We start from the raw sequence: 27658 nt of genomic DNA, 5'->3' as shown, positions 1-27658 counted from the left end.
AGCACCCGAAACGCAACAGCGGCATCGGTTTCTTCCTCCTCCTCCTCTTCCTCCTCTTCTTCAATCATCCTCGCCACAGTGAAGGAAGTCGTGTCGGCCTCCTTCTCCACCACCGTCACTCCGTCGTCCTCAGGATTCCTGAACTTCAGCAACTTCCCCGACGGAGCCGCGGGAGTCTTCGACAGCCCCGAGGCCCCCGGGGGCCAGAAGGACGGCGGGGAAGAAGGGAACCCCTACAACCACGACTTCAGCATGACGATCTCCATGACGGTGATCTACATCCTGATCACCATCACGGGCGTCCTGGGCAACGTGGCCACCTGCATCGTCATCGTCAGGAACCGCATCATGCACACGGCCACCAACTACTACCTCTTCTCGATGGCCATCAGCGACCTCCTCCTGCTGGCCTTCGGCATGCCCGAAGAGATGTACCTGCTGTGGTGGGGCCCGCCGTACGTCTTCGGGGCCGAGTTCTGCTTCATCCGGGGCTTCACGGCCGAGATCTCCACCAACGCCTCCATCCTGACGATCGCCGCCTTCACCGTCGAGCGCTACATCGGCATCTGCCACCCGCTGCGCTCCCACACGATGTCGCAGCTGGGGCGCGTCATCCGCTCCATCGCCGTCATCTGGGCGGTGGCCACGGCGTGCGCCGTGCCCATCGCCATCCAGTACGGCATCGTCTACATGCCCACCCCGGACGGGGAGGGGGCCGACCCGAGCACGGCGACGTGCACGATCAAGAAGCGGCTCAGCTGGGTCTTCGAGATCTCGTCGGTGCTGTTCTTCGTGGCGCCCATGCTGCTCATCACCGTCCTGTACGCCTGCATCGCCGTGCAGCTGCAGCGGTCGGCTCGCATCGCCAGGTCCGTGCCCTCCATTGACTCGCACAACTGCGCGTCCACGAACGATGGGTCCCGGAACAAGGCCGTCATCAAGATGTTAGGTAAGGCGCAGAGCAAGACGAATGTTAACATGTACAATGCTAGGGAAGACGAATATTAACATGTACAATGCTAGGTAAGGCGAATAGCAAGACGAATGTTAACAAATACAATCTTAGGTAAGACGAATGTTTACATATACAATGCTGGGTAAGGCGAATATTAAGACAAATACTAACCAATACAATGCTAGGTACGACGAATATTAAGACGGATATTAACATATACAATGCTAGGTTAAGGCGAATATTAAGACGAATATTAACATATACAAGGATGAATATGGCAGGGACACTTGCTTTGATATTCTTTGTAGCCATGTATAAGTGAAAATATGATGATAGTATGTCTGTATCTGTATATAAATATATGTGTGTGCGTGTGTATGTGAATAAATATATATTATATATATATGCATATATAATATATATAATATATATACAGAAATAATAAACACACAATCACGCGTATAACAGAAATCAATTTCTGACTCACATCAGCATCGAACCTAGGTTGGCAGCGGTCTCGTCTTCCAATTGAAAGACCTGAGTTCGATCCTGATGTGGTCAAAATAAATATATATATATATATATATATATATATATATATATATATATATATCACGCGTATGTGTGTGTGTGTGTGTGTGTGTGTGTGTGTGTGTGTGTGTGTGTGTGTGTGTGTGTGTGTATGTGCGTATGTATGTGTGTGTGAACAGAAATAAACAAATATATAAAAAATATGTATATACATAAACATATACACAGGCTCTATATAATCCAACGCATCATACGTAACAAAACTCCGTTTCGGGGGGGGGGAGAGGGGGGGAACTAAACCCCTCCAAAGTAAAACCGTAATCATCTCCAAAACCCTCGGGTCTACGGCTGCCAAAAGCCCCATATTTGATTCCATCTCGAGAACAAATTGACTTCTTCTTCTTCTTCTTCTTCTTCCTCCTCCTCCTCTTCGCTCCTCCCAGGGGAGTCCCCGAGGTCATTCGAAAGCTTTTTAAACTTCTCCTGACGTGAATGGAAAAGTTTCCTGGAAGTCTGGAAGCTTTCTTCTTCTTCTCCTCTCCCCCGGGGTGGCGGAATCAATGAACGGGGGCGTTAATTGAATTCCGCCAGATATAACAATCGTATCTTCACGATGCCCTGCCGGCGGTTTGGGGAGGGGGGGGGGAAGAGAACCCCTAGGAGGAGCCAATCTATGTGATACGAATGGCTATAATTAACTTCTAGGTTTCTTCAGCATTATTAACACTATTATTAGTATTATTATTATTGGAACTGCGACAAGAATGGCTGTAATTAAAATCTAGGTTTCTTCAGAATAGGCGAAATTAACTTATACCTTCAGCATTATTATTAGTATTACTATCACTGGAATTGGAATTGGAATATAAAATTTAGGTCACAGGCCAATCGCTGGGGCCTACGAGGACATTCAGAGCTGAAAGGAAAATTGAGAGTAAAAGGTTACAAAGATGTAACAGTAGAAAAACATTGCAGTTGCACTATGAAACAAGTATTAGGAGAGAGTTGAGGAAAGCAAGATGGAGTAAAGATTATACAAACGAAGGTACAGTGGAAGAAGTGAAAGGGGTTGCAGCTATGGACCCTATGGAACGCCGCAAAGAACCTTAAGTAATTCTTACAGTTATTATTACTATTATCTTTTGTAAATAAACGGAGGTACGATAAAGGAATGAAAGGGGTTGCAACTAGAGCCCTAAGGAACGCCGCAAAGAACCTTGAGTAATGCCTACAGTTGTTATTATTATTATTACTATTATTATTATTATTATTATTATTATTATTATTATTATTATTATTATTATTATTATTATTATTATTATTATTATTATCTTTTGTATATAAAAAGAGGTACAAATAAAATGAATGAAAGGGGTTGCAACTGGGGCCCTAAGGAACGCCGCAAAGAACCTTGAATAAAGCCTACAGTTGTTGTTCTTATTATTATTATTATTATTATTATTATTATTATTATTATTATTATTACCTTTTATATATAAACAGATGTATATTAAAAGGAATGAAAAGGAATGCAACTAGGGCCATAAGGAACGCCGCAAAAAACCCTGAGTAAAGCCTACAGTTATTATTATTATTATTATTATTATTATTATCTTTTGTATATAAAATGAGGTACAAATAAAAGGAATGAAAGGGGTTGCAATTAGGGGCCCTAAGGAACGCCGCAAAGAACCTTGAGTAAAGCCTACAGTTATTAATATTAGTATTATTATTATATTATTATTATTATTATTATTATTATTATTATTATTATTATTATTACCTTTTATATATAAACAGATGTATATTAAGGAATGAAAGGAGTTGCAACTAGGGCCCTAAGAAACGCCGCAAAGAACCTTGAGTAAAGCCTACAGCTTTTGTTATTATTATTATTATTATTATTATTATTATTATTATTATTATTATTATTATTATTATTATTATCTTTTGTATATAAAAAGAGGTACAAATAAAAGGAATGAAAGGGGTTGCAACTAGGGCCCTAAGGAACGCCGCAAAGAACCTTGAGTAAAGCCTACAGTTAATAATATTATTATTATTACCTTTTTTTATATAAACAGATGTATATTAAAAGGAATGAAAGGGGTTGCAACCAGGGCCCTAAGGAACGCCTCAAAGAACCTTGAGTAAAGCCAACAGTCATTATCACTGTTATTATTATTTTTATATCATCATTAATCTTTCTACGATTTTCTCTTGTCCTTGGCAGTGGCGGTGGTGATCGCGTTCTTCGTGTGCTTCGCCCCCCACCAGGCCCAGCGCCTGATGGCGATCCACGCCGATCCCAACAGCACCGTGGCCAAGAAGCTCTTCAACATCCTGTACAACATCTCCGGGATATCCTACTACATCTCCACCTGCGTCAACCCCATCCTCTACCACATCATGAGCAATCGCTTCCGACAGGCCCTGCAGGTGAGAGAGAGAGAGAGAGAGAGAGAGAGAGAGAGAGAGAGAGAGAGAGAGAGAGAGAGAGAGAGAGAGACTGAATGGCAGGCTGGTATATACAGAGACTACTTAAATATATTTTTCTCATATCTGTTTAATTTATTACATTATAGTATATAATATTCTATGTTATATATATGTAATATATATACATTCAGAGAGAGAGAGAGAGAGAGAGAGAGAGAGAGAGAGAGAGAGAGAGAGAGAGAGAGAGAGAGAGAGAAACTATTGTCATAAACTACAGAAAAATATGAACAGACAAACTGATCCGAGAGCTACGACTTAACCTCGGCCGTATACAGAGAGAGAGAGAGAGAGAGAGAGAGAGAGAGAGAGAGAGAAACTATTGTCCCATACATTAACTGATCACAGAGAGAGAGAGAGAGAGAGAGAGAGAGAGAGAGAGAGAGAGAGAGAAACTACTGTCCCATACATTAACTGACCTCAGAGAGAGAGAGAGAGAAAAAATATCGACCTATACATTAACTGACCAAGTGTTAATCATCACAAAAATATCAACATTTTCCATACAAACTTATGGATATACACACAGATCAAACTGGACAACAACTCTTGTCAAGAAATCTTACGGAGATTCCGGCATATCATCACACAGACATCTGCAAGATGGGTTAGCCATTACATCTTACGAATATTTCTGACAGATAAGACGAATTATTTTCTTTTATTAGTAAAGTTAAAATACATTCGTTTAAGAAACATTTTCTTAAAGACGTTATATTCCTTTAGGTCAAGATATGTAGGAAAGTTTTCTTAAAGATATTAAATTCCTTTAGGTCAAGATGTGTAGGAAAATTTTCTTTAAGACATTATATTCCTTTAGGTAAAGATATACAAGGAATTTTTCTTAAAGACATTATATTCCTTTAGGCCAAGATATGTAAGAAAGTTTTCTTAAAGACATTATATTCCTTTAAGTCAAGATATATATGAAAATGAATGTTAAAAGGTACACATTACTTACTGAAATTCCTGCATCAAAATGCATGAGAAAATATGCAAATTACGTCATCATTTGGGAAATATATTGCAAGACAGTTAAAAAATATTCTCAACCAACGAACATGAAAGTTGATCAACACCAAACTATAGAGCGAATGAGGAATTCGCATGCAAATCTCAAAGTGAGATCACACTTTGCAATTTGCAAAGTCAATTACAGCTTCAGCAGAGAATGTTCGTCGAAGCGAAAAAAAAAAAAAATTTAAAAGTTAACGCTGGTAATCTGTTTAAAAACTCAGAACTCCCGCGGGAATAGAATTTTTCCCCAAGACTTGAAAGGACAGATAACTCATTGACGGGGAAAAAATTTGGGGGGGGGGGGGGAAATTTCTCAAAGCGAGAAAACCAACGGCACAGGTCTATAACTAGATAGAGAGGAGAAATAATAAATAAAACAGGCCTGTATTCCAATAAGATAGATAGAAACAGCTTTTGTCTAGAAAATAAAATAATATAACAATGAAATGAACATACAGATTCGTGTCCCAAGAAATGAAGAACAAATGAAACGGCCATCCCAAACCTTTCTTCACCTAGAAAGTGAACAATTCAAAACCTTTCTTTACCTAGAAAGTAAACAATGCCAAAAACCTTTCTTCACCTAGAAAGTGAACAATTCAAAACCTTTCTTTACCTAGAAAGTAAACAATGCCAAAAAACCTTTCTTCACCTAGAAAGTGAACAATTCAAAACCTTTCTTCACCTAAAAGTAAACAATGCCAAACCTTTCTTCACCTAGAAAGTGAACAATTCAAAACCTTTCTTCACCTAGAAAGTGAACAATTCAAAACCTTTCTTTACCTAGAAAGTAAACAATGCCAAACCTTTCTTCACCTAGAAAGTGAACAATTCAAAACCTTTCTTTACCTAGAAAGTAAACAATGCCAAACCTTTCTTCACCTAGAAAGTGAACAATTCAAAACCTTTCTTTACCTAGAAAGTAAACAATGCCAAAAACCTTTCTTCACCTAGAAAGTGAACAATTCAAAACCTTTCTTCACCTAAAAAGTAAACAATGCCAAACCTTTCTTCACCTAGAAAGTGAACAATTCAAAACCTTTCTTCACCTAGAAAGTGAACAATTCAAAACCTTTCTTTACCTAGAAAGTAAACAATGCCAAACCTTTCTTCACCTAGAAAGTGAACAATTCAAAACCTTTCTTTACCTAGAAAGTAAACAATGCCAAACCTTTCTTCACCTAGAAAGTGAACAATTCAAAACCTTTCTTCACCTAGAAAGTAAACAATTCAAAACCTTTCTTTACCTAGAAAGTAAACAATTCGATGAAAAGGAAAACCCAATGCATGTGTGAAGTAGGAAACACCAAACGAAAAGAGGAACCCAATGCATTTATGGAGAGAAGAAGGAAGAGAGAGAGAACAAATGTGCAACCAACAGTTTTTACTTAGAAAGAAATAAACCACCAAGTAAAAGGTCAATGCTATGCCTTTATCTAGAAAAATAAGAGCCAACGGAACTGGCAACCGAAAATCTTTATCTAGAAAAACAGAAGGGACCAATGAAATGGGCCATCAAGAGCTTTTATCTAGAAATACAACCTATGAAATGGCAAACTCAAAGCGTTATCTAGAAAAAAAAAGAGAGCCAATGAAATGGGTAACCCGAAGCCTGATCTAGGAATAAACGAACGAGAGAGAGAGAGAGAGAGAGAGAGAGAGAGAGAGAGAGAGAGAGAGAGAGAGAGACCTATATCCAGAAAAACATATAAACAAAGCAACTGGCAACTCAATGCTTTCATTTACAAAGCAAGATCGAACCAGTGAAAGAGAAGCCTTATGTCTTTATTAAATTGCGAAAAAGAAAGGAAAGAGAGTTGGGGGGTGGAGGTAGGGGTGGGCGGAACAGCTGCGCCAAACCCAGTGGGAACCCGGGAAGAGATAAAGCTACCCCTGGATTCAGGGGAGTTCATAGGAATTCAGGAAAAACAGGAGATAAGAGAGTTCCGCAGCAGTAAATCTCGCTCGGAAGGGGATGGATGGCTTTCAAGTACTCTGGGGAAAACAAGAAGGACGAAGAATTTCACTGAAGAATTCTACAGTTAATTTAAAAGTATTTTATATTAAATAAGGACAGAATATTAAATTCCATAGTGGTCAACGAACTTAAGGACAAAATACACATTGAATTCCGTAGTGGTCAACACACACAAAGATTATTATTATTATTATTATTATTATTATTATTATTATTATTATTATTATTATTATTATTCAGAAGATGAACACCATTCACATGGAACAATCCCACAGGGGCCACTGACTTTATTATTATTATTATTATTATTATTATTATTATTATTATTATTATTATTATTATTATCAAAATACTTTTACTAGACCACCGAGCTGATTATCAGCTCTCACAGGGCTATCTTCGGCGCAATCGAGATTTCTGTACATCCGCTACAGCCTGTAATCAAGGCCACCGAAAACAGATAAATCTTTCGGTAGTCTCGGTATAATGCTGTGTGAGCCGCGGCCCATGAAACTTGAACCACGGCCAGGTGGTGGCCTCCTATATCGCTGCCAGAAGCACGATTATGGCTAACTTTAACCTTAAATGAAATAAAAACTACTGAGGATAGAGGGCTGCAATTTGGTATGTTTGATGATTGGAGGGTGGATGATCGACATGCCAATTTGCAGTCCTCTAGCCTCAGTGGTTTTTAAGCCCCGAGGGCGGACAGAATAAAGTGCGGACGGACAGACAAAGCCGGCACAACAGTTTTCTTTTACGGAAAACTAAAAATTGACGAACAAGAGAGCACCCACCGAATAATCGCTCAGGATCAAATTACACAAAAACTCTAGTCATCTGGTCATTAACACGAAAATCCTCGAAATCGTTTTTAAATGGCGATGATTTTCATATTATGCCGTTGTCGGCCAAGCAATAAAATGGTCAGTATTGCATCCGAGACACAGCGTGCGTGACATAAGCATTTGAAATATGTGGCTGGGGAAATATTGGGCGGCCGATATCATCAGGGCCACCAAATTTCCTATTTTCCGCTCGTCTGGTCGTGGCTTGATAACAACTAATAAGGAACCTGCAGAAATATTTCTGGGAGGGAGGACGATGGTGCTAGCATTTCGTTTCTATATATATATATATATATATATATATATATATATATATATATATATATATATATATATATATATATATATATATATATATAATATATATATATATTATATATATATAAATTATATATATATATAAATTATATATATATATATATATATATATATATATATATATATATATATATAATTTATATGTATATATAAATATTTATATATATAATTTATATATATACAGATATTTATATATAAAATAAATACATATACACACACACACACACACATATATATATATATATATATATATATATATATATATATATATATATATATATATATATATATAATTTGTCAGAAACCTAGAAGCTAGCTATGAGTTCATGGTGCCTATCAAAAATACACGACCATGTTTCCGGAATTTTTTTTTTTAGTATCTATGGAACACTGGACTTCCCGATAACTGATTGATTGAGTCTCACAAGCTAGCGTCACAATTAAGCCTGAACTGGAGACAGAAATGAAGTTATCAAATTCTCGTTTACGATTCAATCACTGTCAAGAACATAGTACGCATCTTGCGTTGTGTGCAAATTAGAAATGTGATATTTGCCGCTTTGTGCAAAATTTACCGAAAAGATGCTTTGTCTGAAAATGTGCTTGTGTGACATGGCGTCTTTAGATTTTATATATGGATTAATATTTTATATGTGGATTAATATTTTATATGTGGATTAATATTTTATATATGGATTAATATTCTGTACTTACGAAACTGGTATCCCTTAGAACTTGCGTTGTCTCAAGATGACAAAAAAAAATAAAATAAAATAGCCATTCTGAGGTTTAAGTTGAGAGAGAGAGAGAGAGAGAGAGAGAGAGAGAGAGAGAGAGAGAGAGAGAGAGAGAGAGAGAGAGATGGATGAGCTTACATGTATCAATAGCAGTGGGAAAAAATGGAACCTCCAAATCGTGATTTGTACCACACAAGATAATGATTACCATCTTATGTTTATTTATGAATATACAGGTAAGACTGGGATATATCACACTGTATTACAGCATAATCTGTATCTTCGTGTAACCTTGGAACTGGCTCCCCCACCTCCATTTCTACATACAATAATAATTACAGCATTCCTTCTCCCTTACTTCCAGGATGAAGTAAATTCCAGGTTATGTGAAAATCCCCGAGTCTTTATTTCCAGGTTAGATTAAACTCCCTATTTCCAGGTTAAATTAAACACCCCCTCGGTTCCCACTGAAGCTTGAACTGTATCATATCTTTGTCTCTAATTCCAGGTTACATGAAAACCACACGGTCTCTTTTTCCAGGTTACATGAAAACCACAAGGTCTAATTCCAGGTTACACGAAAATTCAAAGGTCTCTAATTCCAGGTTACATTAAAATTCCAAGGTCTCTATTTCCAGGTTACATGAAAATTCCAAGGTCTCTATTTCCAGGTTACATGAGAATCCCAAGTCTCTATTTCCAGGTTAAATTAAACACCCTATTTCAAGTTTAGATTGAACACCCTATTTCCATGTTAGATTGAACAACTATTTCCAGGTTAGATTGAACACCTATTTCCAGGTTAGACTGAACACTTTACTTCCAGGTTAGATTAAGCACTCTATTTTGAGGTTAGATTGAACACCCTATTTCCATGTTAGATTGAACACCCTATTTCCAGGTTAGATTGAACACCTATTTCAAAGTTAGATTGAAACACCCTATTTCCAGGTTAGACTGAACACCCTATTTCCAGGTTAGATTCAACACCCATTTCCAGGTTAGATTAAACACCCTATTTCCAGGTTAGATTGAACACCCCATTTCAAGGTTAGATTGAACACCTGTTTCCAGGTAAAATTGATCACCCTATTTCCAGGTCAGATTAAACATCCTACTTCCAGGTCAGATTAAACACCCTATTTGAAGGTTAGATTAAACACCTATTTCCAGGTTAGATTGAACACCTATTTCCAGGTTAGATTGATCACCCTATTTCCAGGTTAGACTGAACACCTATTCCAGGTAAGATTAAATACCCTATTTCAAGGTTAGAATGAACAACTATTTCCAGGTTAAATTAAACACCCTATTTCCATGTTAGATTGAACACCTATTTCAAAGTTAGATTGAACACCTATTTCCAGGTTAGATTGAACACCCTATTTCCAGGTTAGATTGAACACCCTATTTCAAAGTTAGACTGAACACCCTATTTCAAAGCCAGATTGAACACCTATTTCAAGGTTAGATTGAACACCCTATTTCCAGGTTAAATTGATCACCTTATTTCCAGGTTAGATTAAACACCCTATTTCCCGGTTACACGAAAATCCCAAGGTTAGATTGAAAACCCCATCCTCCGTCCCCACTGAAGTAACTCAGAACTGTATCGTGTCTCTGTCTCTAATTCCAGGTCACATTAGAGAGCTGCTGTGGCGGGCATTCCGGAGCAGGGGGAGGTAGGTGGTCCCAGTCCGCACGCTCTCAACAAAACCACAACCTTGAACTTACAGACCATACTTTTATCTCCGAGGCCACCACAGTGGCCGCCGTCGGCGGCTGCGGCGGCGCCTCCAACAACATCGCCACGACCCGGAACTACTCCGCCAAGGTCAAGGGGGGCCCTAACAACCCTTACCCTCCTCACCATCACCACCACCATCATCATCATCGCTCGCCCAACGCCAAGAAGACCAACGTCATCATCCAGGAGCTCAATGGCATCCGGAGAGCCAGCGGCGGCAAAAGGCGATTCCTGGTTTCCTCCTTATCCTCTTCCTCCTCCTCCTCCTCCAACTCCAAGTCCTCCAAGTCCCCTGGGGAATGGGCCGCCGGGGGATCTCCAGATTCAGACCCCTCTTCAAGCCCTACGGCAGCAGCAGCAGCGCCCGCCAGCCGGAGGTGATCGAGAACCCTATAGACAAGTACGTGGCGGCCAATAACACCAACACGGCGACTACTACTCTGGGTTCTCGCAAACGGAGCCAGTCTGACAGTCTCCTGAGCGGGGGTTCGATCAGCAACTGTTCCATGACCCACGTGGAGCAGGAGTTCACTCAGAAGGAACTGGCCGAGGTCATGGGCCGCATGAAGAACGTGGAGAACAACCTGCAGAACAGCTTGGATGTCTGAGAGAGAGAGACGGAGACAGAGAGAGGGAGAGAGAGAGATTCTGACACCGGCGGAGGAATGAGAGATGTCGCGAATGTCAGTAAAACGAAGAACTATTTCTTGAATTGATGACACTTATGAGGGTCGGACAGAAGAATCAGAATGTCTAAACAAAATTGCTGAACAACAATCACAAGGATTACGATGTTACGATAATAACAAAGGTGAAGAACGAAAATAAATAAAAAAGATGCACTTCCATCTTCGACGATATCTATAACAAGACGTAAAGGTCCAGCAACGGAAATAACGGTCATCCATTTCAAACCAGACATCGACTGAGCTTTTATTTTCGCGAAGACGCGAAAGTTAAACCAGATAAGAGAAAACAACAAAGAAGAAGAAAGAAAATAAATCAAAAGCATGCACTTCCATCGTCGACGATATCTATAACAAGACGTAAACACAATAAGGAAAACATATAACGGTGTAGCAACGGAAATAACGAGTCATCCATTTTGAACCTGACACCGACCAAACTTTTATTTTCGCGAAGACGCGAAAATTAAACCAGTCAAAAGATTCACACACACGAGGACGACGATGATCATTCCGTTAAAGGAAATGAGTTTATTACAGAGCTTTATTATAAATAATAATTACTTCTATAAGGGAGTCTGATTGATTAGTTCGTGTGAGAGTAATATGAACATGACGATTCTCAAATAGATTAGCATACTTTTCTCACTCTTTATGAAAGCTTATATAATTTATATACATATATTCCATATTCTATGTAACTGATGATTCATACATACATTCATATATATATATATATATATATATATATATATATATATATATATATATATATATATATATATATATATATATATATATATATATATATATATATAATAATGCTGAACTTTTCATAATACTTACTAGCTCATCATATTCTAATCACAGCATCATACTTCAACTACACTACTCTCTCTCTCTCTCTCTCTCTCTCTCTCTCTCTCTCTCTCTCTCTCTCTCTCTCTCTCTCTCTCTCATTAAAAAATCACCTCGACCGCGCTACAGTCTTAAGCAAAAGTAAAATTATCAGCAATCACTTACTCTGAAATTCTTCAGATGGCCCAAGTAATTATTTTTCAAATAACCTAGGGTTGTTAGGGATCAAACTGTCAATATTCAATATCTTGCCATTACTTTAGGAGCCGCAATCCTTCTGGCCATCAATGTCCAGTTCTGCCCTAAAATGGAAGACTGTAGTATCTGCTAAAATACAAAACTGAGAGAAATGGTTGATACTCCCTTGCCTTACTACTGATTTTGCAGATACTGCAAATGGGACCCCCTAAATAAAGCACTGAAGAATCATTCTGAAACTGCAGTAACTTGTGTATTAGCGTTTCACGAACCCAATAGGCGGCATATCTCAATTTCGAAAATTTTGCAGATACTGCAAATGGGACCCGCCTTAATAAAGCACTGAAGAATCATTCTGAAACTGCAGTAACTTGTGTATTAGCGTTTCACGAACCCAATAGGTGGCATATCTCAGTTTCGGAAATTTTGCAGATACTGCAGTTTTCCATTTTAGGGCAGAACAGTCATGTAACAGAGAATTTTATCATACGTTTTTGTACTTACATTACCCGAGAAATAATATTTTAGACCAAATTACGATAGGTAGTTTTAAGCCAGATATTATATGATACTTAGGAAACAGACATTCGGTATATGTAGTTTTGTATATAATAATAAGGAATATTTTCTTATTAAATGTCATACGTGGAATCGAACAAACTCACTTATTTTGTTTTGCATCGGCTCAAAGGAATATTCGTTGTACGATACACCGTTGGTCTGGTATTGCCTATTAAATTCAATGCTACTAAAGAATTTACGAATATTATATATAAAGATATATATATATATATATATATATATATATATATATATATATATATATATATATATATATACACACAGATATATATATATAAATATATATATATATATATATATATATATATATATATATAATATATATATATATATATATATATAAACAATGTATTGTGTAGATATATACAATATACTGTAGACAAGAGTGTGTGTATATATGTGTATATATATGTATGTATAAATAGTATGTATATATATAAATACATAAATAATACAAATATATACTTGTATATATGCATATATATATATATATACATACATACATACATACATGTATATATAAATAATTTACATATATATAAATATATACAAATATATATATGTATAACACATATACGTATATATTTACACATATATATACATAGAAAATATTACTACACATCCGACCCACGTAAACAGAAAAAAAAGCACGCAATTATTATTACCCGGACGGCGAAGAAAATCTTTTGCAGCCGCGATCTTTTATTTACGAGATTCAATCGATCCTCCCGAGATCTCTCAGCGATGTTCACTCGGTTGAAGAGAACGGTGAATTCGAAAGCCAAAATCGCCCTTATTGCTCAAAACTCTACGATTATGGGATCAAAAAACAGTTTTAAAGAAATATATATATCTATAATTATAGACGTTGTCCTACTTTCTATGCTCGTTAGTCTTGTAGTGATTCCGTCTCATCTCCGTTTTAGGTATTGATTAGTATAGTTGTATTTTGCTGTTGTAGATGAACGCAACTAGCGGGTCCCGAAGAATTTCGTAGGGGGGCACTAATTTTCATAATATACATACATACATACATACATACACACATATATATAAACATATATATTCTAAAATAAGTTTTTTATTTTTTCCAATTTCCATATTTTTTATTTGTTATTATCATTTAAATCTTCAATATTATTATTTTGTCATTATTTTTCATGGGGGGTGGGGTACCAATTTTCATAATATACATACATACATACATACATACATACATACATACATACATACATACATACATACATACATACATTACTTCTAAAATAATTTTTTTATTTTTTTCAATTTCTATATTTTTCATTTATGTTATTATTATCTAAACCTTCAATATTATTATTATTTTGTCATTATTTTTCATAGGTGCCCCGGGCCGCCACGTGCCCAAATGCGGCCCCTCCCCCCTTGGGTCCGCTAGTATGTATAGACTTAAAAATGTGACGATGCTCCTTTCCGGATCTGTCTGTTTCAAGGGTTGTGTATGTGTAGAAGAATACATACCTGTATATTTCACAATGATGTGCAGTTCAAGTAGATAGTCTCTTTTCGTATTTAAACGCATCATAAAGAAGTGTGACAGCAAAATCATTTTCATAGGCTAATTAAAACAAGCACACTTATAGACGCAGTAGTATATATATATATATATATATATATATATATATATATATATATATATATATATATATATATATATATATATATTCCCACTATTTTACACTTAGAAGTCTATGTATGTGTTGCTTGGTCGGCAGCGGTCTCGTCTTTCAACTGAAAGACCTGGATTCGATCCTGATGTGAGTCAGAAATTTATCTATATATATAATATATATCTTATATTATATATATATATATATATATATATATATATATATATATATACATATATATATATAATATACATATGTATATATATAATTTCAAAATTCAGCTGTTACACTATGAAAATAATATACATATATATATATATATATATATATATATATATATATATATATATATATATATATATATATATATATATATATCATTAATAGGCCCTTACACTTTAAAAAAGAATGACTGTCAGAAAAAAAACGACACAAAATATTACTACCACATTCGTATCTTCACAGCCGTACGCGAATGCTCGCAAACGTACTGGCGTTTACATTTCACAACACAGTAATCCTGACGGAGAGTCCGCTACTTAATAGGAAGAGGATCAAGAGAATCCTTGACAACGTCCTTCAACTAATTGGCAAAAGTTTCGGGACTTCTCTTCCTCTCTGTAGACGCAAAGCTCGAGGCAAAACTTCCAATATCCCTCCCACATCAACACGGACAAAGAAATTAATTGTAGGAGAGGCACAAAAAAAACAAATTCCCTTTACTAAAAGATAATATAGAATTTAGGCCAAAGGGCGAGCGCTGGGGCCTACGAGGTCACTCAGCGCTGAAACGGAAACTGGCAGTGAAGAAGGTTTGAAAGGTGTAACAGGAGGAAAACCTCAAAGCAGTTTGCTCTATGAATCCATCGTTAGGAGAGAGTGGAAAGTAAGAGAATATGAACGGAGGTACAGTAAAAGGAACGGAAGGGGTGTATGCTAGTATTGCACCAGTCCCGGTTTTTTGGCCGTGCCCCGTTAGGTTAGGTTGAGTTAGGTTAGGAAAACTTATCAGTAATTTGGGTGTGGGAAACATAATGAGATTGTTTTCAGGAAAATTTTATGATTAGTTTTTAAGATATGGCGTCCAGCTTTTTTCAGGGAAAGGTCCAGGTTAGGTTAGGTTGGGTTAGGCTAGAATGACTACACACTAATTTGGGTGTGGAAAACATAATGAGATTATTTCCAAGAAAATTCTATGGTTAGTTTTTAAGATATGGCGTTCCTCTCTTTCTGGGAAAGGTCCCCGGTACTCGGTTACGTCTCGGGGAAAATGCGTCCCGGAATCCACCTTTTAAAACGCAATGATAACTTCGGCGTTTTCGTTTAAACTTTCAGACTTCAGGTTTTCCTTCTTTGCAGGGACTTTAAAAGGAGTCCTTACAATTCCAGACTCATTTATCTTCGGCGAGGGGTCACGGCTTTTCAGGATTCGATGAAAAACGTTACGCGAGTTTTAATACCAAACGTATCTTGGGCTTTCAATTCGTCTGTCTATTAATACTGTATATGTACATACACATACACACATATATATGTAATTTATATATTTACATATTTCTATATGTATATATGTATAAGTATGCATACATATAGATATATATAGATATGTATATTATATGCATTTATATATATATAACTATCTACAAATACATACAATAACATTATATATTTATATAGGATAGCTTATATATATATATATATATATATATATATATATATATATATATATATATATATATATATATATATATATATATATATATATATATATATATATAAATAATTACATTAATGCCCTGCTTACCCCAAATTACTCAGGGGGGGAGGACAACACAACCCTCTCAATCAACCAGAACGAAATATATAGAAAAAAAAACTTCCCGCGCAAAAAACAAAACAAAAAAAAACACAAACGATAAAATTACAAAACAACGCCAGAAATCATTCAACGGGGGAGGGGGGAGAAGAGAAAAAAAAATTACGACCCTCTCCAACCAACCTGAACGAAATATCACAAAAAAAAAAAATTCCTGCCAAAAAAAAATAAATAAAACACACACAAACGACCGAAATACAATTAGAAAACAACGCCAGAAGAGGAGCATAAAATATGACGTTGCTTGTCACAGCAGCTGGGCAAAAATGAACAAACAAATAGAGACTGCCCTCTGATTCGTGCGTTCACGTCCATGCGGAATACCGCGCGTGCTGGAGATTAATTTGGAACCAAGAGTCAATTTCGTTCATAGAACGTTGGAATTACGCGGATGGAATTGTCGATATTTACGGAAATTGATGCCGGTACGCATAGAAAGGTAAAGAATGGGTTATGAACTCAATGCAATATATATATATATATATATATATATATATATATATATATATATATAAAATATAATGCTGGTGTCAGAAATGTGCATATAAAACTGATATAATTAATAGCCCAGATACTGAATCAATAGTTAACGTACATAAAATGCATATCAATATCAAATAAATGCCTTAATAAATACATGGACTGCTATATCGCGATATCACGCGATTATTTCAAAATATTCCGAAAGACGCATAATACAATATACGGTAGATATATAAAAGATAAGCGTTTCGAAATTTCAGTGCATAATTAAATATAAACAATAACGCGTACCATAACGATATCGTTTGTAAGTACTGTTGTTAACGGAAATTTGCGTCTACATTTACAATTAGAAACGAAATTTAAAACCATCAAGATAAGGAAATAATTTCAAAGTTCAAAGTGTGGGATAATTTCCTTTTGAACTTTTCCTTGTCACTCAGTTCATCAAGATCTTAAAGAAGTTAGGCTCTCTCTCTCTCTCTCTCTCTCTCTCTCTCTCTCTCTCTCTCTCTCTCTCTCTCTTCTTCTCTCTTTGAACTTTCATGGTCCCTGAAGCTTTAATCTTATACAAATTTTCTCGCTAATGTGTGATCATTACTGGTCCTCTTCTCACTGTACATATAGTTAACATACACACACACACACACACACACACACACACACACATATATATATATATATATATATATATATATATATATATATATATATTAAATTCTTACACTGATATGGAATCACCAAAGTTATCAGATTGAGTGACACCTCAACTTACAAGCTTGTTCAGTTTGTAAGTTGAATCAGTTGGTAAGCTGAATCAGTTTGTAACCTGATTCAGTTTGTAAGCTGAATCAATTTGTAAGCTGATTCAGTTGGTAACCTGATTCAGTTTGTAACCTGATTCAGTTTGTAAGCTGAATCAGTTTGTAAGCTGAATCAGTTTGTAAGCTGAATCAGTTTGTAAGCTGATTCAGTTTGTAAGCTGATTCAGTTTGCAAACTGCATCAGTCCCCAAATAACGTAATGACGTTTTCGAAACAGGCAGAAACGAATCTGCTCGGGGAATCAAGATTGCAGAAAATAATCCCAATAAAATCATGAGCGCGATTAACTTTTTTTTTTAATCCATCGTTATCTCCGGCATGTGATTTAAGCTACCAACCGTTTTATAACTTTAATGTGGAATACACTTAATTAACTTTATCACATCTACCCTTTATATCAGAACAAAAAACACGTTTGTATTTAAAAAAGGGAAACAAGTCGCTTTTTTCTTTTTAAGTTTTAAAAGGGGAATGACAAGTGGCTTTTAAATTTTAATGAGGGGAACAACAAGTGGCTTTTTAAGTTTAAAAAGGGGAATAATAAGTGGCTTTTTTTAAGTTAAAAAAGGGGAGTAACAAGTGCCTTTTTTTTTAAGTTTAACAATTAGGAATAACAAGTGTCTTTTTAAGTTTAAAAAGAGGGATAACAAGTGTCTTTCTAAGTTTAAACAAGGGGAATAAAAGTGGCTCTCTAGATTTAAAAAAGTGGAATAACAAGTGGCTCTTCACAAGGCAAAACCAGATACGTTCAATAAGCGGGTGCTTTCAAACACATTGCCTCGATATATCTACCAATGCGTTCAAAGGGAAATTCGCTCTGAATCTGCTAATGACAATTACTTGACTCTTTTTCCCGCTCTGGCAATTTCCCAATAACTTTAATCAGTCAAGTGTTCTTCATATCCTACGCGTAGTGATCATGTAAGCCGCCGTCTGATTTTCCCATTCAGCCTGGTCGCAATTTAAATCGCTCCGTTTTATTCAGTTTTTCTTTGCATGATGCGCGCGCGCGCGCGCACACACATGCATACACATCTATATATACACAAATGTATATACAGGCCTACACACAAATATAATTTATATATTTATATGTGTCTGTATGTATGTATGTATGTATGCATGTGTGTGTATGTATGTGTGTGTGTGTGTGTATGTCTGTGTGTATGTGCTTGCATTCACGCCAAAATTCGTGTTATTCATTGTCCCAGTAGGTCAATACAAAGATAAGTACAATGGCCCAACATAAAACTACCACACTATTATGAGAGAAATTTCTGATTACTGGACAACATCTGACTATGGCGTATCTGGACTTACGCAAGTTAAAATCTCATGACAGAATTGACAAGCGATGCAGTAGGGAGGCAATATGGAAGTGACTGAGAATGCAGAGGTAATTACGGATATGGAGATTCTGGCAACAGGGGAATGAGCATTAGATAAAAAGTGCAGAGTTGTGGAAAAAAAGAAACGGCTCCTGGAAAGTGGAATGGCTTCCGTTTGTCGGTGACATACTGCCCTAAAATGGAATACTGCAGTATCTGCAAAAATACAAAACTGAGAAAAATGGTAGATAATGAAGTTTTCCCTGGCCTTACTACTGATTTTTGCAGATGCTGCAAATGGGATCCGCTAATTGCTCGTGGAAAGCACTGAAGAATCACTCTGAAACTGCAGTTGCTTGTGTATTAAGCGTTTCACGAGCCCAACAGGTGACATATCTCAATTTGGGAAATTTTGCAGACACTGCAGTTTTCTATTGTAGGGCAGTATATTTTTAATGTTGGATGATGAGGGGAAACTGCAGTAACTACTAAACGTTTGAGCACATTTACTGCAGGAGAAAATTAAAGTCAGTACAAGCAAGGGTAGGGTTATGAGAAAAAGTGCAAACTATGTAGATTAAGCTATGAATTTTAATAAGGATGGCAGAAAAAAATGCAAATAGCTTGATCCATACGGACATTAAATGAATGATGATGTGTACCAAAAGGTATGGAAAGTATTAAGAGAACCAATGGACCTTGAAGCTGGAATGTATGAGGTGACTGTTGAGCCAATTCTCCTTTATGGAACTAAGTTTGGCCGATGAATCCACATGAAAGCGAAACTGTGAAAAAAAAATTGCATGAAAGAGAAATTAGAAAAAAAATGAAGATAAAATTGAGTGGAAAAAGGAATAGCGTTGATGGGAGAAAAAAATTTATGAGAGTTTTGAAATGGTTTGGTTATGTGGAAAGAATGGGAGACGACAAGCTGATGAAAAGAGAGTATGAATCGGAGGAAGCTGTAACATAAAGAGGGGGTTTTAATACATGAACATGTGAAAAAGTGCTAGTAAAGCAGACGAATGGTGCAATATATGTCAGAGGTTCGATGGGCTGTTGTTGAGCCTTCTGTGAACGTGTATAGTGATGCTGATTCAACTAAGTATGTGGCTCCGATCATTCTCTTTTGTTTTCTCTTAATGACGAAAAAATATATGCGTGTGTGTGTGTGTGTGTAGCTCATTCTTAATTCGGTATACCAGTGATAACCAAAGCTTGAAGTCGTTAAACGATTAGCTTCCCATTATCAATCAATTGCTCAATCTATTATATCTTTAGGTATCCATCGAAATCCAGCAATTAACAAAAAACGACACCATTACCCACCATACACAACACGCGCGCGCAAGCACATACAAGATACATATATACATATTATATATACACATATATATGTATATATATATATATATATATATATATATATATATATATATAATTATATATACACATATATAAAGCTAAAAACAGACACTGAAATTACATTGCTCGTCCACCCATAAAACTTTTATTTCTTTCTAGCAATCTGAACTCACCCCCAAACCCCCCTCGCCCCGCATTATTCCACGCTGCCTCCAACTCGCTTCAATTTAATATGAACGTCTCTCTCTCTCTCTCTCTCTCTCTCTCTCTCACGTCATTGTTTTAGTGCTCAGTCGCTCGTGCACGTGACGTACAGGTATTGGTACAGGTATTGGTACCGACAAATAAATGAGATAGGTACTTTTAAATGGATTCTGTGCCACAAAAAGCTATTATGCGCCCACAAAAGGTATTTCTGCCTCATTCATTTGTAAGTAGGGGAATGTCTATAAATCATGTCTTTAAGTGACATATTATATATAGCATATATATATATATATATATATATATATATATATATATATATATATATATATATAAAAGTATATATATATATATATATATATATATATATATATACATACATAAAGTATATTCAAATGTTTTCTTAAAAAAGAAAAAACCCTATTAGCATACTTAGAGACCGCGTATAATACATTCACTACAATGATGTGTTCACTGCGGGTACCATACAATATACAAACCGCCCTAATAGACAGTACAGTTCCCATAATACAGGCATAACTCAATATCCACCAGGCTAATATCATCACTGGAATAAAATAATATATTTATAAATTCATAAATTTGCTCAATACATTAAACAGAAGGGTAACCATCATTCGTTCAATTATGTTCAAATCTTCTTCCTTAACCTTGTAATTCCTTTAGTTTGATTCTCTTTAGGCCTAATATTTCTTCTATGCTTTTACTTCTTCTTCTTTAGGCCTAGAATAATACTTCTTCTTCTTTAGGCCTAAGACACAAAAGGGCAGAGAGCTGTCCATCTCGCCAGTCTCTTTTTTAATAACACAAATATTATAATATATATTTATGGGAAAGCTGCCCCATCTCGTCTGTCTTTTTACAAAATATCTTATAAATATTATGACACAAATATTCACAATAAATATTCACGGGAAGACACAAAGAACGGGAATTCGGTCGATTAGGAATATTGGTAGAGATGAGCCGAATGAGAACCCAGTCAGGGAGAATATTGATGCCAATATTATATTCGAACCCACTAATGTGAACGTCGGCTCTCTCTCTCTCTCTCTCTCTCTCTCTCTCTCTCTCTCTCTCTCTCTCTCTGTAGGTCTTTCCCTCCCTACAGCCTCCTCCCCTACTTTCTCTCTCTCTCTCTCTCTCTCTCTCTCTCTCTCTCATCCATTCTTCTCACTGTGGTGGTCTTTTCCTCCCTACAACCCCTCATAAGTAACTTCTCCCTACTCTCTCTCTCTCTCTATAAGTACTGCAGGTCTTTTCCTCCCTACAACTCTCTCTCTCTCTTTCACTGTAACTTCCTCCCAACTCAAGCAGGTAACTTTCCCTACTCCTCCTCTCTCTCTCTCTCTGCTATAGGTGTAACAACTCTCCCTCTCTCTCTCTCTCTCTCTCTCTCTCTCTCTCTCCTCCCTACTCTCTCTCGCTATAGGTAACTTCCTCCCTACTCCTCCTCTCTCTCTCTCTCTTCTCGCTATCTCCCATCTTCCATATCCCCTTCCATCTCATCATCCTCCAAGCCAAATCATCGCCCCCATTCTATCCACTCCCCTTATCCATTTCCCTTCCACCCCATTCATTCCTTCTCTCCCCTTCCACACCCCCTCCACTTCCTGCCACTCACCCCCACCCACAAGAGCGCTAAACACACCCAACTCCATCCCGGCCCCCACCCCCGGTAACATCAGCGGTCATTATCTAAAATTGAGCAGGTAATTAGAGCTAAAATTACGAGACCAGCGACCATAGATAAGGTTATTCTAAATCATCTCGCTCTAATTATCAGATAGGTGGAGTTTTATATAGAGCAGCGGCCGAAATCGGTTCATATCGCAATTCAAACTTTAGGCTTCATTAAAAGTTAGAAAAAAAAATATTTTGAGGTAATTTTACAGTCGGCCATTTGCCCACTACGAGGATAATTCATCGTTCCCTAATTGACAAGTATGAATAATTTATACATATATATATGTATATATATATAGATATATATATATATATATGTATATATATATATATGTGTGTGTAATGTATGTAATAATTTATATATGTACATATATATAGACATTATATATACATATATAATATATAATTTATGCATATATATATATGTATGTGTGTTACACATTTATATATGTAAATAATAATACATATATATATATATCTCAAGAATATGTATACTTAAATAACATACATAATTAGAGCTTGAAAATTACGACAACAGTGAACATAATAAAGCTACGAGCATTATCAAAATAGAATGGTGTTGCTTTAAACAACATATGTATTATGTATATGTAAATGTATATGTGAATGCTATGTATATATGATGTATATTTATATGTATATGTATATGTATATGTATATGTATATGTATATGTATATGTATATGTATATGTATATGTATATGTATATGTATATGTATGTATATATATATATGTATACTAACTTAACATATCACAGATCTAAGGCAGATTTAGACATCGTTCACAAACAATTAAAAATAATAAACGGAATGACACTGTGTGAAACAGGGTTACGTAATGACACTGCTGTAGTTTCGGCGTATACGCAGAGAGAGAGAGAGAGAGAGAGAGAGAGAGAGAGAGAGAGAGAGAGAGAGAGAGAGAGAGGAGAGTTGCTTTTCCTTACAGAGGCGGAAGAACGATTTAGGCATGTTCCATTAAAACCCATGGTGCCTCTGTTGATTAGGCTCTAACGAAAATCCAAGCAATTCGAGATATAGAGGGCGCCTGAGATTGTGTCCGAGAGTTTATTCAGGAATTTCAGACCAGACTTCCTATACTGAATTGAATATATTATTTATGCCAAAGGTCAAGCACTGGGACCTATGAGGTCATTCAGCACTGAAACGGAAACTGGCAGTAAAAAGGTTTGAAAGGTGTAACAGGAGGAAAACCTCAAAGCAGTTGCACTATGAATCACTTGCTAGGAGAGGGTTGAGGAAAGTAAGAAGAAAGAGAATATGAAAGGAGGTACGGTAAAAGGAACGAAAGGGGTTGCAGCTGGGGCCTTAGGCACGCTGCAAAGAACCTTCAGTAATGCCTACAGTGCACCGCATGAGGTGCACAGACGGCACTACCATTATGCTTTACAAAAAAGAATTGTTCCTCAAAAAAGAAGCACTATAAAATATTTTACACTTTACTAAAACTTTCCCTTTTCTTGTAGATAACGACGAGTACTTAAGCGTAACAAACTGTGATCTAATTTAACTACAGTCAAATTTATAATTTTTTATCATTATCATCATTTCCCAGCGCGGTTTTTATCTGTCACAAATTCATCCGAACTTATATACATTTTCTCTTGTTGAAGCAAGTACGCCTTCCCTTGGCTTTTTATACTTTAACGAAAAACACTTTTTTTATTTTATATATATATATATATATATATATATATATATATATATATATATATATATATAAATAAAAATTTATATATATATATAAATTCATATATATATATATATATTTGATCTTATGAAAACAGTAGATTTATCACGCTCACTGTCATACCACTGGCTTCTATTCTGTTGATTTTTGGCTGATTTGTGAAACCTACATATTTTTCAAGTATGTGAACTTCTTCTTTCTCTCTTTTTTTTTAGCTTTTAGCCTTCCGGCTGTGCGTAGTCTAAGTTATCAATTTATATATATAAACCTGTGTCAGTGACTAAATGTTTTATGAAATGTGCGTCCACTATTTCATGTATACTCATACACATATACATACACACACACACACACACATATATATATATAAATGTATGTATATATATATGTACATATATACATATGTATACAGTATGTATATATATATACATATATATACATGCACTGCACAAGCAACATCCACATTTATGAATTCTACATTTATCAATAAGAGTATCTGTGTGATTTTTTATATGTACATGATTACAGACTTCAGTGTATACCCACACACACACACACACACACACACACACACACACACACACAGCGTGTATGTCTGTAACATGATCAATAAATTGCAGTTTTTCAATATTAACTGAAAACGGTGTTCCGTGCGTGTGTATATAAGTGTGGATGTGTTTATGTCAATACGTATACACATGCATATTATACACACATATATATACTGAATTTATATACATATATGTATATGTACATATATGTATATATATAGCATACATATACAGATGTGCGTATATTTGTGTATACGTGTAAGTGTGTGTGTGTGTGTGTGTGTGCGTGTCCCGTGTATTTATTCAGTAGCAATCTGCTTTGTTCCACATCACGTCTTAATTCCCCGCCATGTGTGTAACCCTGCCACTGGAAGCAGAACAACCTGATGTCACCTAAGAATGTTGTTGTTACGTACCAAATAAAGTCTCTGTATGACAACGCCTCCTGTTAGTTGTGACTCCCTTGGTATGCGACGGAAAAACGAGCCAAAAAAAACAGCAAGCAAAAAGCAACGAGCAATATAGTATATATAAGGCTACGCAAGCAAGCAAGCATGGTATTCGTCATGCCAACGTCAAGATAAGAAATTAATTATGCAAGAAATATTAGCATATGCAAGAGATAATGATATGCATTTTGCAATATTTATATTTATATGTAAGAGATCTGACATGTTATTCTGATCAATTCTGACAAGTCGAAGGAATCTGCTTGTCAGACATGCAAAAAAAAATACACAAATATCGATATACATTTAAAATACTTGTTCACGAGTATATAAATGAGAAAAGTAAACACGAATGAGAATATAAATGAAACTCATGCAAAAAAAAAATCCAACCAGAGACAATAAAACACGGATTAATTAAAAATGTAAGAGGTAAGTTTCCTTCTAGTGTTTGTAGGTACCGTTCAGTGTGACACTAACGAGTTAGGCAACACCGAAAGACCCCACTTTCATTTTTTTGAGCCTAAAAGGGGAAAATTCGGCGTAAAATTAACTTTTTTTGGACCTTAAAGAAATTGTAATAAAATTAATCTTGAGCTGATATTTCACTTCAATCTGAATAAGTTCATTAACCTGAAATTCAATCTCAGTTCTTATATACCTCAGGTATGCAAGTGCTAACATTAAATAGGAAAATAAAAGGTGTATGTTATTGATGTATGTGCTTTTATAATTATCATTCAAATAATGCAACATTTTTCTATGATTTGATTAGTTTTACTGGAGTTTGAACTCTATCAACTGCTTTTTAGTGTTATAAACATTATCCCTTATCTCATTTAGGACACCATTGGCCTGGAAAGAATAAGAATATCTTCATCATATTTACACTCGTCAAATGAACAAAAAAAAATATTCCAGTAAAATCTAGGCTGTGACTTGTAACTTGCATGAAGCTTCTATCTAACTGTGCCTTCAATCACTGAGTTCTTTTTTTCTACTTGCGTACGTATTCAATGTTATGGTCTAAACCTTAACTGAATGTGCATTCTTGTATTTAAAATAATGATGTTGAGGAGTATATTCTTCTAGTAAGTTAGTCACAATAACAATAACAACTTCATGTATGAGAGTTTGCAAAAAGATTGTATTTTAATAACTATATATATACAGACATATAATATATATACATATATATATATATATATATATATATATATATATATATATATATATATATATAAACATATATACGTATATATTTAGAAGCATGTGTAGGTACACTTTCAATAGCATTAACAATTCACATAACAAAATGATAGATAAACATAAATTCTGTGTATGTACCTTTAAGATGAAAGAACGAACCTCCTTTAAAACAAGACCAAATCACCCAAAACAATATCGTGCGCAACTTACAAATAATAAAACCACTGTTACCTTATAAGAAGCTTAACTCGTATGAAATAAACTTAAATGATTCCTTCTCCTCCTTCTTCTTCCAAAGGCTTCCATGACTCGGACGCCATCTTCCTGGAGAACTACAAAAACGGCACCTCGGGTTACTTCCACCACTACTCTCAGAGCCTGAAGCACCACAGGTCGCTGTCAGTCCACCAGCCCAGTCCTCTGGCCGCCCAGAGACTCAGACATACCAACAGCCTCACCTCCAGACAAATCAACAGCATCCAGAGCACTGCAGGATGCCAGAGGAGGGATCACAAGCCGCTCCTACACCAGCAGTCCACCAAGTCCTCCGGGATACAAGGGGATGAGTCCGCTAAGTCCAACGGCACATCGCACACATGGGTCTAACGTGGGTAAGAATGCAAGTCCAAGTAAGAATTTAAGTCCAATGGCAAGCCACACACATGGGTCTAACGTGGGTAAGAATTTTTTAAGTCCAATGGCACGTCACATACATGGGTCTAATGAGGGTAAGAATTTTTTAAGTCCAATGGCAAGCCACATACATGGGTCTAACGTGGGTAAGAATTTTTTAAGTCCAATGGCAAGCCACATACATGGGTCTAACGTGGGTAAGAATTTAAGTCCAATGGCAAGCCACATACATGGGCTCTAACGTGGGTGGCACTTTAAGTCCAATGGCAAGCCATGGGGTCTAAGGGTAAGAATTTAAGTCCAATGGCAAGCCACATACATGGGTCTAACGTGGGTAAGAATTTAAGTCCAATGGCACATCGCATCACATGGGTATAACGTGGGGAAGAATTTAAGTCCAATGGCACATCGCATCACATGGGTCTAACGTGGGTAAGAATTTAAGTCCAATGGCACATCACATGGGTCCAAAGTGGGTAAGAATTGAAGTCCAATGGCACATCACATACATGGGTCTAACGTGGGTAAGAATTTAAGTCCAATGGCACATCACATCACATGGGTCTAACGTGGTTAAGAATTTAAGTCCAATAGCACATCACATCACATGGGTCTAACGTGGGTAAAAATTTAAGTCCAATGGCACATCACATCACATGGGTCTAACGTGGTTAAGAATTTAAGTCCAATAGCACATCA

At 36.2% G+C, this 27658-nt stretch overlaps 2 protein-coding genes across 5 annotated transcripts in view; one reads left to right on the top strand and one right to left on the bottom strand.

The window, feature by feature from the left end:
* LOC136855316 (uncharacterized) overlaps positions 1-27658 on the bottom strand; it is a 612714-nt gene that overhangs the window by 490676 nt on the left and 94380 nt on the right. The window lies entirely within an intron of this gene.
* LOC136855508 (pyrokinin-1 receptor-like) overlaps positions 1-27658 on the top strand; it is a 43922-nt gene that overhangs the window by 13871 nt on the left and 2393 nt on the right. For 2 of the 4 annotated variants that reach the window (XM_067132611.1, XM_067132612.1), the window contains 3 exons: positions 1-949; positions 3720-3925; positions 10517-12026. The exon at positions 1-949 is cut by the window's left edge. In XM_067132611.1, coding sequence (XP_066988712.1) covers positions 1-949; positions 3720-3925; positions 10517-11008 — 1647 coding nt within the window. In that variant the 3' untranslated portion in view covers positions 11009-12026. Of the gene's footprint in view, positions 950-3719; positions 3926-10516; positions 12027-26624; positions 26956-27658 lie in introns of those variants that run through there. The other 2 variants (XM_067132614.1, XM_067132613.1) reach the window with 2 other exon arrangements.

The sequence above is a fragment of the Macrobrachium rosenbergii genome, chromosome 31, assembly GCF_040412425.1.
Source record: "Macrobrachium rosenbergii isolate ZJJX-2024 chromosome 31, ASM4041242v1, whole genome shotgun sequence".
Classification (NCBI taxonomy): domain Eukaryota; kingdom Metazoa; phylum Arthropoda; class Malacostraca; order Decapoda; family Palaemonidae; genus Macrobrachium; species Macrobrachium rosenbergii.
Note: the sequence above shows the minus strand (reverse complement) of the source record. Positions and strands in the feature narration are given on the sequence as shown.